This window comes from Blennius ocellaris, assembly GCF_963422515.1.
Source record: "Blennius ocellaris genome assembly, chromosome: 7".
NCBI classification, from domain to species: Eukaryota; Metazoa; Chordata; class Actinopteri; order Blenniiformes; family Blenniidae; genus Blennius; species Blennius ocellaris.
Genome location: NC_137656.1, coordinates 19229752 through 19243073, shown reverse-complemented (window position 1 = coordinate 19243073; position 13322 = coordinate 19229752). Strand labels below are relative to the sequence as shown.

Sequence of the window (13322 nt, the reverse complement as noted above, 5' to 3'; positions counted from 1 at the left end):
TTGATTGGCTTGCACCAGAACTAAGAATATACATATAGACAATACATCCTGAATGAACAGATAGTAGGCAAAGCCAATAATATTGAGAGTTCAAGCCATACCTGTTTTTATTTAACATATGACGAGTTCAACAAATTGTGGAACCTTCAGCAGTCCAGTTGTTTGCAACACAGAGGGTAATTAAAGAAGAAGAAAAAAAAACCCTTCTGGATGGCTTGACTTTGGAAAAACTTAATATGAGTGAAAAATTTTTGATTTATTGACACTTCACATTTTCTAGTTATGCAAATCATCCAACTGAGAGCTTTTACTTCTTGTTAGAATAAGACGGCATCAAATTTGATAGAAGTCAGTATCCCTCGTCAGTGCAGTAAAAGTAGGTTTTTGTTTTCATGTTTCCACTTCTGAAACATTTGCCCTCAGAACTCACTCAACCATTTTTACAGACCTGTCAAATGCTTAAATAACGGCATTTGTTACTGTAAATTAATTTTTATAAGTTCATGAATAAACCTGTTTGTCTTTTGTTATATTGATTTTGTTATAAATTGCAGCCTGTATTGATACCCAAATCTCATAATGTATAACAAATGATGTGCAGATCTTTTACTGTTACGAATAGATAACATTGAATGTTATAACCTTCCAAGAGTTTTCCGTGTTGGCAGGCTTTGTTCAGCATGGGCGCCATCCAAGAGGGCGGACATGAATTGAGAAATGTGGAAATCTCATGTTTAAGTAATATAACATTAATTATAATAAAAGTTTTATCAATTCACAGCTGGCTCATTTCTTTCACATCTATATCTGCCGAGACTACATGAAATATTATCTCCTATGAATATTTTAGATTGTGTGCTTTTAAGCTGAACTCATATTTCCTTACAGTGAATGTTGCATTATTGAGGACCTGTGATGATAGGCAAATTAAAACTTAACTTGAACACAAGTTATAGGAATGCTATCGCTTTGAAGAAAACTGTTTCCAATCATGGACGGTGAAAGTCGTTTTTTTTTTCTTTTCAATCTCTGCATTACCAGGAACATCGTTTCATGCAGGGAGTGCCTTCCATCAGGGCACAAAAAGTACTTTAAGTACTCTACATTTCAGTCATGTGATGGATCAAATTTGCTCCTGTATTATTCGGCTTCACTTTCTCTCTCCTGAGACGAATCCCGGCAGAGATCTCCACTTATGCGAACGCAGGAGTCCATTTAGTTGCTGCAGCAGTATGTTCTGCAGAAGAAAAGGTTGGACTCAGGAAAGACGAGCAAAACAGAGACTTTATTGTCAGTGTTTTTCATAGCAAAGCTGTAGATTAGTCAATAGTACAAAGCACTCTTACAAACAAAGGAGGTAGTCCACACCGAGTCTTCACTGAGCATTGTAATATGCATAGAGAAATGCCATGGCCATTAAGACTGTTTCAAATGTCTCAGAGAGGAACCCACAGCTCCCTGCTTTCACTTTGTAGTGCAGAGTTGTACCATTGTTGTGCTATTGTAACTTAACATCTGCTTAAAATATAAAAAACATACATCTAATCATATTGAGAACAACATATACATATATATATATATATACTCAGTCTGTAACAGAATTACACTTGTAAATACTTTATATTGTATACTTGATATGATGCTGATTATTGACTTATGTAACCCAGTAGTGGCATTTTACACAAAGTTTGGCAAAGTTTCAGGATTTCTGTTGGATTACATAAGTGAATGAACAGTGTTACAATAAGTTACATATGAAAGAGGGATATTTCCACTGCTTGCACTCTTCCATGTACTCCGTACCAAAACATCTTTTCTTGTGCTTCCTCCATCATTAGCAGGCACTCCGTGGGTTAAATGCCCGCAGCGCCACACCAGCCAGCGTGCTCCAGGCAAACGTGGAGAACTTTGCAGGGCATGTTTCAGCCCTGCTTATATACGCGGTCGCAAGACGATGGAGCCGCTTCGCCCCGAAGGTGTTGTAGTGGCCCGGGAGAACTTGATCGACCTGGCGAAAATATTTTACAACCAATCAGTGTTTTACTCAGGTGCACACACTTCTATACCACTTTATCCAACGTACTGGAGCCAATTCAAGCTGACCGAAGCCAGGTTGCACCGTGGATCGGTTTCAAGTTCATCGCAGGGCAAACACAGAATAGATTTAAGTACATGTCTCTGGACTTGAATTGACTGGGGACATTCTCGCTATGAGGTCTAAGTGCTGACCGCTACACTACTGTGCGGTGAGACAGTATATCTCCAGATGAAGATTAATCTGAATTGACCGTTGTTCCCAAGGCCTGCACTGTGGTGTAGCGGCGAGCACCCTCGCCACTCTCGAGTAGCTTGGGGGGGGGGGGGGGGGGGGGGGGCTTCTATGTTGAGATTATAAATCATTTTGCCTGTGCGGTTTTCTTTGAATATTTATTTTCCTCCTCCAACACTGAAAAAGAAAATTATTCTGAGGCACACTGGTAAATCAAAATTTCCATCTTGGTGTTAATGTGAGTATATCTCTCTCTCACTGCCCTATGATAGACTTGAGTAACGGGGTGAAAAACACCCTGCTGTTGATCAGAGCCATGCTTTCTGTCCATCGGATGTTCCTTTTAAAGAAGAAATTAATAAAAGTAAATGAGTAGAAAGTAAAATGAGCAATTATTGTATTAAAGAACACAATTTTAAAATGGAAATATTTTATAAGTGTCTATTCGGCTCTTCCCTTATTTCCAAGTTTGACCACATCAAATTAGTGTTTATGCTGGATGCTCTTCTTGCAGTAATGTATGTGTGTACAAACACATGGTTCAATTAAGCTGGAGAATAAATGTCATGTGTGCATAACAAACATAAAAACAATGTACTTCTGTTTTAAATCTTCCAAATTGTGATAATGAGTGTTTTGTATCATTAAAAAAATCTACTCACTGAAAGAAGAAACTGCAAATACACAAGATAAGGTCACTCGTTATGGTTACCTGTTCGCTGTCCACCAGGCCCACCAGACGCTCACAACTGCTGACGTAGTCACTGACGCGGCTGTAGGGCAACCAGTCAATCATGGCACCGTCATACACAACATCTCCACTGAACAGCAACTTATTGTCACGGTCGTGGAGGCAAATGCTCCCCCGGGAGTGACCTGGCATGTGAAGCACTGTCAGCTGCCGATCGCCCAGGTTGATGACATCACCTAGACAAGAAAAATGCAGTTTGAGATGTTGGTCTCCATATACAGTATAGTTATATATTCAAGATTATATTGGACATTCAGGCTCACATTCAACAAATGACAAGTGCTATGTGTATATTCATGGTGTTGCTCTTTACACCAGTTAAAACCAAATTGTGGTTACAATTGTGTTTTCTGTGATCTACATTGCATCATTGCCTTGTGCAGGAATTGAAACAGTCAAAATGCCATTGATTTGGTCCAGAACAGGTATCAGCCGCTCAGTGTGACAGATGTAATGCTGACACATCAAGCATTGAGATATTCCATCTGCACTGCAGTAGTGCCTCTGACACAGCAGAATAAGTGAGTTTATTGACCAATGGGGTCAGAATCACAGTTTACAACCATACAAAAGATGATAAGAGAATAAATCTCGGAGCACACACCAACCATAATGTCTGGTATCATGATTAAAACTGCTTTTTGCTTCACTTGAGGGAGAGCAACTCTGGCAGGGGCTATAGTGACTAATTCCTTCAATCTGGTCAATGTGATGACGTTTATATTTATACTAGATAATGGTTTGTGTCACTGATCAGATGTTCAAGAGATGAGGAAATACACAAATCGCAAATGTAGTTGTGTATTTTCCTTCAACACTGTGTATTTTCTGCAATCATTGTTTTACAGGATGCTTTCACGAGTCTGCAGCCAACTGCTGTACTTTCTTCTTTCTGTCTTTGAAGTAACAGAATCCAGCAAGGTCTCCAGCACGCCTCTTAAAATAGAACTGCTCTGCAAACAGAGATGACAAATGAGCACCTTAGCCATCAGTGAAAACTGATGTTCTTACAAAGTGCCAACACAGTTTGCTTATAGTGGACTCCCTTTGATAAATGTACCTCTGGACTCTACCAAGCCCATTTTTTGTTATGTAATAAGACGCTAACACTTGTATAAGCACAATCCTCAAATTGTGACATTGCATTGCATTTTTTTTTTTTTTTAAGGGGGGCATCATTTGTAATATCAGCAGTGTGCACCAGCCATTGTGATACTGGTGGCATTTGCAGTGGTCATTACTCCTGCTTAGTGTCTCCACCACATTAATAACGTGGAAGCCTCAGCATGAGTGCGTGTCCTTTTTGGTCTCCTGCCAACCCCATTGTGCAGTGAGACTCTCCTCTGCTGATGACTGGCGCGATTGTATAACGTTTAACGTGCCAACTACAGCAACTGTGTCAAACCCACTGAACCCCTGTCTGGACCTCACGACCTGCTTTTGATGATCAGATGTGATCAATTATTCCTGCCAGTGCTCCAGCTCATACGTACCCTCCTGCAGGATGTGAGTGGGCTGCACCGCCTTCACTTTGTAGTGCCTGGCCCTCCAGCCCGGACTGGGAGCCTCCGCTATCTCCCGGTCGCTGAGCCAGGTGACCGTCTCGAAGTTGTCCCCGTTGGCCAGGGCATCGACCTCCGCGCTGTGGACGCCCACCTGTTGGAACTGATGCAGCCCGCCCGAGTGGTCGAAGTGGGCGTGGGTGGCGATGGCCAGCAGCGGGTTCTTCCTCTGCGGGTCCTTCCCGAGCAGGCCCTTCGAGTCGATGTAGTCTGGTAAGCTCCTCAAGCCCAGACCCGTGTCGATCACCACGTCCTGGTGCGTGCCGCGCAGCAGCCAGATGTTGGCCCGGTTCTCCGACTGGTAGAACCGCTCCTGGACCCAGAAGAGTCCGTCTCCGAGCGACTTGTGGGCGTACCAGTCGGCTGCAGACATCCCCGTTCATGCACTCGTCCAGGTAAACTCGAGCGGGGTTGGTGCAGCGGACAGGTGCGACTGGCCCTCGAGCTAGCGCTGGGATGTTTTCATTGATGTTAATGGTGGCGGAGGCAGACACACCCATGCAGGAGGAGAGCGCGCCCATTGGAGGAACACAGGAACGACGTCATGTGAAAACTGCATTACTATTGGCTGTACGTAAGGCACGCTTTCTCTGACGTCGCGCGAGGCAGGACTAGTTAAAGCCACATTTACACACGCTGAGAATTCCAAACCGTTGTTAGCGAACGCTCGCAAATCTATGTTTACTCGTGTTGTGTAGATTTAAAGATTAACTTTATGTGTCGATCGACAGACTACACAAGAAAGCTCAACAAAAGCTGAATATCATTTCACAATCTTAGAGTTGACAGACTTTTATGACTGTAACTTCTCTACTTTAGGAACAATTTTACTAACAGTCCTTTTTTTAGTGAGTATTACAACTTATTGCATGTGGAGCTGCGCCTCTGATGCAACATTTGAATGCTGCAGCCGGTGGCACTAAAAAAAACAAAACAAAACAAAAAAACAGCTGTGGACAATATGTCGTGTCAACACGTGTTTGACAGCGAGGTTGAACTGACCACATGCGGACCCTGTGTTGCAGGTGCAGTGGGGGGCTGCAGCAGCCATGGCCGGGAAGGGTCGTGGAGTGGCCGCCTTCACCTTCAACGTCGAGGCTCTGGGCATCAGCAGGGGCAGCATGCCAGAAGCCAGGGTGGGGCCCAATCCGCTGTTTCCAGTAAGTACAGACTACTCTCTCACGATGCAGATTCCTCCGTGACATATCACGAGGTTTAAATGTACATCTGAATCCCTGACAGTTCAACAAGGGAGCGATTTGATTCAGTTGTACTATGTTCACCTGATATAGTGGTAATTCAAAGTTGTCTTGGCTTTGTTTGTTTTGAACAGTGAAAATGTGCAAAAATGTACTAATAAAAAATTGTAAGTATTTTTTTTTCTCCATAATTCAAAAAAAAAGTTGACAAAGTAAGTTCCCTTATTTATCATATATCATATCATTAAATCAAAAACACAGTACCCCCGAATGTTAAAATATGTAATAATGTTGGATGTTTTCTGTATTTGTTTTTTAACTTTATATATATATATATATATATATATATATATATATATATATATATATATATATATATATATATATATATATATATATTACACTTTAAAGCATTTTGGTTATGTGTGTTAACTTTTCAATAATACACATTCAGTATAAATATGTGAAATGGGTAGTAAAACACTGAAGTATTTTTGTGATAATGATGTTAGGAGTGAAGCCTTGTTTGGTCAGTTTCCTCTTTTTTTTTTTTTCTTTTATCGCTTTTACAGATGTATGGATTTTAGTCATTTTTATGTTGCAACTGTCACTTAGTGAGCATGGGTTTGGGAAGTGCGGTATAAAATTATCAAAGACTTTGATTAAGTACCTCCTCTTAGTATATCTTTGTGCAAAACACACAAATGTATCCGTGATTGTAGAATGCATCATTGTTACTTTTCTGTACAACTTAGGGTGCTTATGCAACCTCAGGTATTGGGACACTGGAGCCTGCTCACCATATGAGCAATGGCTGTTTGCAACCTTGTCAGTCCATACATTTATTCTCATAAACACATGATTTTTGGATTGCAGGATTGTCTTTTGGTTCCCGAATAGAACAAAAGTGATGCACAAGGTGAAAATGCAAACTCCACCTCCAAGCCCGGATTTGAGTTTCACTATAAGGCGGACCTGCTAACCACTACACCACATGAATCATCAGCAGAAAGTTTATTTTGACATTATGCTAATTTATATTTAACTGTCAACAGCTGAGTCCACAGCAGACTGTTTCATATGTTGCCTCCTCTTCTTAGTGCTGTTAACCAAATGCAAACTAACACATCCATTGAACAGAAACAGAGTTGTTAACGTCATCAGTTCTCCTTCAGAACACAGAGTTCAAACCTGTTCCACTGAAATTTGGTGAGGAGGAGGACTACATGCTGGCCCTCAAGCAGGAGATGAGGGTAACGATGAAGCAGCGACCACACAACATTACATTTCCGCCCAATAAAGCCGGTGAGTGATGGGAGTCGTACATTAGAAACCTGCCGCGTTTTCAAAAAGTTGCAGCAAGACAACTGGCTTCTGTCAGGGAAGATGATGCAGCTTTTAGGAACTGTGTGATTTTAATTATTGTCATATTTATGAAAAGGATTGAGACATATTGAGTTATAGCTGCTTTCTTGTTTGTTCCTTCAGTGTGCTGTTCCAGGCCTCTTGTCCAGAAATATGTTTAATACAGTTTATCCATAACAGGAGATCATTTCCCCTCCAACTAATCTTATTTTAGATGTCAGATGCGTTAACAATGATTTGAAAAGTAATATTCAGTGGTATGTACACCTTAAAACCTGTCTTTGTTCAAATGAAACAGAGGTGGAGAGATACGCAGAGAGGTACCTGAAGCAAAAACAGATTCAAGATGAAGACTGGACTCCAGGTATTTATGCCAAACGGTGCAATGGGAATGGAGCAAATTGTGAGAAGTGGAAAATAATCGAAACACTGTATTTGATCTTACAGACTGGAACCTATTCCCAAAAGAATTAAAGCCTCAAATAAATAAGCCTCGCGTTAAAGCAGGTAGGTGAACTCCACTGTATGTGCAACGTGATTGAATTGTGCCAGTGTCATAGTGACGACAACGTGATCTCACACAACAGGTGCAAAGAAGAAAAAGGCAAAGATGTCGGGGAAAGAGACGGCCGCGATGCTGAGCAAATTAGATGTATGTAAGCTTCTCCTTCGGAACTGTTGAACATTACACACGCTTCATTTTCTTTGTAGGCATTTGATGGTATTCTTTATTGAAGGCATTAACTCCATGCTGTAAAGCTTGATTTATTCTGTAAAGTTCAGAATGAGGTTTTTTTTTTTTTTTTAATTGTCAGGAATTAGAAAAAAAAGATGACAATCAGGAAAAATCAGACGATGAGACGGAAAAGAAACCAAAGAATGAGGACGAGGAGGAGGAACCTGAAGCAGAAGAGTATGACGAAGAGGATATAGAGGTTTGTCCATGAATCAAGTCGACCCTACATTTGTACATTAGGGTTTGTGGTAAGGCCTTGAACTTTGTACACAACTCCTTTGTCTGCGTTTAGGATAACGACTACGTCGACAACTATTTCGACAACGGTGAAGATTTCGGCGCAGACAGCGACGAGAATATGGATGGCGAAGGCACATACTGAGAGGCGACCTGAAGTGTTCAAGTCATCGAAATATTGTAGATGAGTGAGGAATGCTCTTTAGAAGAGTGACATTTTCATTTCGTTTGAGTGATACTAACATCAATTTTTTTTGTGAAGAAAAGTGTAAATAAACATTATGTGGGCACACCAGCAATAATTTACTCAAAATATATTTATTTAGTCTTCATCCTGCAGCCGGTTTCCACAGGTTGAAAGGCACATAACTGTCAACAACACGTCTTGTCATAAAATATAAACCGAACACAGTGATGTGAATTAAAACGGCTGAATAGTCAAACAATTTCACGTATTTACAAGTATTACGGGAATAGTGTGCATTTCCCTTTTTCTCACCATGCTCTTAGAGGTTATTCTTTTTATAAGATAATGCAGCTCTCCAGGCAAACTAAAGCAAAGACAAGTTCAAGCAAATTCAGAAACAATTCAACTCAATACTGACAGTAAGTAAAGACTAAAGTATATAGTCTTAAAATAAATTAATTCTAATTAAACATGGCAGCAATTGACCCCCCCCCCCCCAAAAAAAAAAAAAAGCACACTGGAAACAGTTATGAACATGGAAGCTGCAAATTGTTCCAAATTCAATTCAAAGAATAAATGTTTGACTAAAGCTGTGGCAACTAACTTGTCAGTAAATAAACTGGAATGCGTGTCTTGACTGAGTCTTGGCTTAATTGTGGGTAGCTGATTAAATGTTCATAATGTGAGATATCAATTCACCTATGTTCATCCATGGAGTCTCTGAAATGTAGAAAAGTTTCAAGCCTACACGACATAGGTCTGGTGTCCAGGAGAAACAGTTGCACCAAACCACTATCAATGCAAAAAAAAAAAAAAAATCAATGGACAGACAAGAGGAATGATTGCAGTCATTATGTTGAAGTCATTTTTAAATTACTGTTCTCTCCCTCAGTGATCCAGATTGCACAGTTGTAAGTAAATATTTGTCAAACTCTAGGTTCGCCGACTCTATTCAATAATTGGATCCCTGCTGATGTCCATTAGCAACGTGTTCAGGTCCACAGTTGTTCTACAACAGGAAAGTCCCAACTATTGCACACTGGTGTCAATTCGGTGTGTCGCCATGATGGCTGACATCGGCTTTGACCAGAACCTCGTAGTACAGCAGATAAAACACAGGCGTCACGATCCCAACAACCAGCATGATGGCCACAGCAGTCCACCATCGCATGCCCCAGTCCGCCCCGTAGTAAGGGTCCTTTCTCTGTGGGGGTTTAAACTCGCTTTCCAACAGCGGCTGCTGTTGCTGCAGCTGCAAGGAGGACACAACCTCATTGAGGCCGGCTCGAGGCGGCACGGTCGACTTCACCAGCCGCTCAATGTCCTTGTCCTTCTCCAGGAGGAATCCTTCCACGCTGTCTGTGGAAGAACAGGAGTCTGTGGAGCACTCGGAGGGCAGGGGCGTGACCGGCGAGGTCTGAGGATTCCGTCTCGCGTCTGTGGGAGCCGTGGATTTGTGCGGACTACTAGCGGTGTGAGTCTCGGTGAGGACGCTGAATCGTCTCACGGGAATCTTGATTGAACGCAGGGCGAAGAAGTCCTGTTCTGTCAACAGGTTGTTGACACGCTTGAGGTCAGCCACCTAAAATAAAAATCACAACAGAAAAGGAAGAATTTTAGTATCCTTGGAAAAATGTTGTTAAATTTAAATCCTAATAGGATTCTGTGACCTCCTGGTTAAATTAAAACGTTAAGTTCTTTACTATTGGCAACAAACTGAATCTTGAGTGTGTAAAGTGAGCAGCAGTATTGTGAATCGGTGTGTGGCATGATACTGAGAATTGACCACATCAAACAGAGATTTCAGTTTTTACAAGAATGTGCAACATTGCAATTCCATGCAGAGTTCTGCTTTCACATTGCGATGCATTCCCTCTGAGGAGGTGCATCGGCAGGTGGAAAGAAATATTAAGCAATGAATACACAGCATGCATCTCCACTGGAAGACTGTTGCATTACTGAGCTGCCGCTGCTTCCCTGTGTGCGCCCAGTCACTTGCCCACACATTTGTGTGAATTAATGTTTAATTTTGGTAATAGCCAACCACTGGAACACGTGTAATTTTCTTTCCTGTTAAGAAGGTGGAGGAGAATAATTATAGATGAGGCAAAAAACGGTGATTTAAGTTCAAACAAAACACAGTTAAGGGTCACATTACAGATGTAAACGTTCATGAACAAGTGGCTTCTTTCTTTCACCCTAAATGCCCAGTGGTCAAGACATGTCACCCGATATGTGTAATGCCTTGTTGAAAGCAAAAAGTGCACATGAACAGAAACGAGAAGAAATACATACTGAACAATGGTACTGGAGGGAAATGCTGTTTAGTGTGTCGCCCTCCAGGATATCTCGAGGAAGGTAAACGATATCATCCATCCTCTCTTTGGAGGCGCTCCTTCGTAGCCTTTCTCTGCCACGTGGTCGCAGCTCGTAGCTTTCGCCGTCGTCCTCCGACAGTTCGTTGTCTGAGCCATTGTTCCCAAACAGGTAGGCGTGACCTCCGTTGGCAGGCTGCACCAGGGTGGCCAACTGAAACCCATAGTGCTGGCTTCTACCGGACATTTTTCTTCACTGTACTGAAAGAAGAAAAGACAAATTTGGGAGCTAAGACTTAAAATTTAACAGGATTTCCTTTAAGAAAAGGAAAAAAAAAAAGATCATGGAAAGTTGTGTGTGATAATGATTGTGCGTATGAGCAGAAGGAAACACCTCATTACACGTGTTGAAATAACATTAAGACATTTTCGTTGTCCACATATGAAGTCAAAGTAGTGTTGATGGGAGTAAAATAGAATTATTTCTTGAAGTGATGAGTTACTGTCAATTTGTGGTGAATTTTACTTGACTAAATAATGCTGGTCCACACAAAGATCTATACAGGAGTCAAAAGGATGACAATAAATGTTATCCATAAACTAGACGATGATGGCATCAGAGTAAATAAACAACAATTTCGGAATTCCAGAGGGTTTTTTTTATATATTTTTTAAATTACTATTTCTTATAAACTATAAGACCGCGAAACATAAAACAGTAGAAAGCAGGTGAACATTTCTGCCTTATTGGTGCACCCAGCTCACAACAGTATGTTGACTTATCACTAACCACTGTCTTACTGTAACCAGCTCATCTCTTATCACAGCTGTTATGCAAGTTCACTGAGCAAAGCTGACAAACCCGAAGAGTTGTGGTCTGAAAACCGCATAGTACATACAAAGCACAGCACACTCGGGTTATATCCCGTAACTTTTACCACAAAGAAGTGCCCCAAAGTAATTAAACAAGATTAATATGCACATCCTGAGGTTCCGCTGAAGATTTAAAAGTAAGCCAGCGAGGATAAATCCAACCAGGCTAAGCTAATGCTAATGCTAAGTAGCGTCTACCCAGTGTTGTTAAGCTACAGCTAATGTTTGAGCTGTGTTGATTCTCTGGTTACGCATTATTACGTGTTATGGCGTTAGGGTGAATGGTTAAGAAAATACTTCACCTAAAAGGAGTGACCCGACTCGGTCAGTCGTCCAGGGTGTTTCTCATACTTCCCATGGGATTACTTTCGCCCTCACCTTCAGTTGCTCCGATACCTGCTTTCTCTCTCCGCTGTCTGAACTCGGCTCACGCCACGTCTACAGAATAGTTACGTGATGACGTAATCACCGATGACTCTCCCGTCTTCTTCTGTTTCAACCACAAGGTGGTGCCAAAAACGTCAAGTCAAACTCGGAAATTTATAGAAATAATATAGTATGTAAATAATAACAATAGTATGTATTTTTCTCCTCGACTCAGATCCTCGAGGGGCGCAGACATGGAAAACATGCAAGTGCTAGAGTAAAAATATATATTTCTTTCCTCTTTATGTTTGATAAGATATCATGATTAAAACAAACAACAAATAAAAACTGAAACTCATAATTACTTCATTAAAACACATTTGTATTTCTTTAAATAAAGAAATAGGTATGTAAGTGTAAACAGGTGCAGAGTACTGATGGGCATGGAGCATAATGCACAGAAAGAAAAATAAACAGCTAAAAAAGCAAAGAAACTAAAATTAGTAAAAATTCTGAATCAGCCAATTTCTCGGAAGTATTTCCATGAGTAATTATATTGCAGACATACACATGACTTTGATATTTGATTTAAAATGGTGTTTCTCAAACTCAATGCCCAAAGAGAAGGGAACATCTACGATGGACACTGTTGCACATTGGAGAGAGCTGATAATCACTCATTTCACACTATGGATGACACAGGTTACACGATTGTTTGTCACATACATAACTGTGTAAAAGGTTTGTGTGTAGTGAAAAAACCCAAGAGTTTTCTCTAAAATGAAAATTCTTTTCAACACACTTACACACAGTGTCAAAATTTTACATAGATGTTGTATTTAAAAAACTAATTTGTACATAACCATCATACAAAAATCCAAATTTCTTGACTTAATCTCACATGTGTTGCAACCTTATACTACATCAACACTTTAATAAATGAATGCACAAACTATTGTTTGGAACAAAATAATTTTTTTTGGCCTGTGCAGTTCTTAATTATGCAGGCCACATCAAATAAAATAAATTACATTGTTAGCAGAACACATTCAGGGTGTTAACAGCATTGTTACCATTATTCAGAAGCAGGGGACACATTAGGAACAGCAGTTATTTTGATTGAAAATGTTCTATTAATATCTTTTTTTCTTTTTTGAGTAATGTGAAACATTTTCTTGTTTTTAACCCTGCATTTTTATTATCAGGATACATGCTGATTTTATTGTTTGTCATCATGGAAGTCTTTCTGCAATATTCTTACAGTATACTTACACAATATAAGACACAGGTCAATTCTCTATTTGTGCTAAATGATTAATAAATTAATCAAAATGTCCACACATGACTCAGGATAACTTCAGTATGGATGGTAAATATTAAACAGGAGTATTTCATATCTAATTTACACATCATACTTATTTGTCCAAATCAATCCGTCTCTACGCTTTTTGATTAATTGTAT

General features: G+C 40.4%; 3 protein-coding genes across 3 annotated transcripts; 1 reads left to right on the top strand and 2 right to left on the bottom strand.

The window, feature by feature from the left end:
• Positions 1 to 1320: 1320 nt before the first annotated feature.
• Positions 1321 to 5034, bottom strand: mblac2 (metallo-beta-lactamase domain containing 2). The gene is made up of 3 exons (XM_080499697.1): positions 4514 to 5034; positions 2982 to 3196; positions 1321 to 2008 (listed from the first exon to the last, which is right to left on the bottom strand). Exons 1-3 carry the CDS (start codon positions 4953 to 4955, stop codon positions 1835 to 1837), a joined length of 831 nt encoding a protein of 276 aa, XP_080355823.1. The 5' UTR covers positions 4956 to 5034; the 3' UTR covers positions 1321 to 1834.
• A 597-nt stretch (positions 5035 to 5631) lies between these two features.
• polr3g (polymerase (RNA) III (DNA directed) polypeptide G) lies at positions 5632 to 8264 on the top strand (the record flags this gene model as incomplete). Its single annotated transcript, XM_080498994.1, has 7 exons — positions 5632 to 5742; positions 6957 to 7086; positions 7445 to 7510; positions 7594 to 7653; positions 7734 to 7798; positions 7962 to 8081; positions 8175 to 8264. 7 exons carry the CDS (start codon positions 5632 to 5634, stop codon positions 8262 to 8264), a joined length of 642 nt encoding a protein of 213 aa, XP_080355120.1.
• A 548-nt stretch (positions 8265 to 8812) lies between these two features.
• lysmd3 (LysM, putative peptidoglycan-binding, domain containing 3) lies at positions 8813 to 11922 on the bottom strand. The gene is made up of 3 exons (XM_080500108.1): positions 11797 to 11922; positions 10602 to 10882; positions 8813 to 9888 (listed from the first exon to the last, which is right to left on the bottom strand). The coding sequence occupies exons 2-3, from the start codon at positions 10866 to 10868 to the stop codon at positions 9352 to 9354; spliced, it is 804 nt and encodes a 267-aa protein (XP_080356234.1). The 5' UTR covers positions 10869 to 10882; positions 11797 to 11922; the 3' UTR covers positions 8813 to 9351.
• Positions 11923 to 13322: the final 1400 nt, after the last annotated feature.

Bases quoted from the DNA above. Each gene is read 5' to 3' on its own strand.
- lysmd3 (XM_080500108.1), bottom strand. From the start codon at position 10,868: ATGTCCGGTAGAAGCCAGCACTATGGGTTTCAGTTGGCCACCCTGGTG. The intron at 9,889-10,601 runs GTATGTATTTCT...TTTTTATTTTAG, and splicing joins CCCTCCAGTACCATTGTTCA to GTGGCTGACCTCAAGCGTGT.
- mblac2 (XM_080499697.1), bottom strand. From the start codon at position 4,955: ATGTCTGCAGCCGACTGGTACGCCCACAAGTCGCTCGGAGACGGACTC. The intron at 3,197-4,513 runs GTACGTATGAGC...TTTCTTGTCTAG, and splicing joins CACTCACATCCTGCAGGAGG to GTGATGTCATCAACCTGGGC. The intron at 2,009-2,981 runs GTAACCATAACG...TATTTTCGCCAG, and splicing joins GCCTGGTGGACAGCGAACAG to GTCGATCAAGTTCTCCCGGG.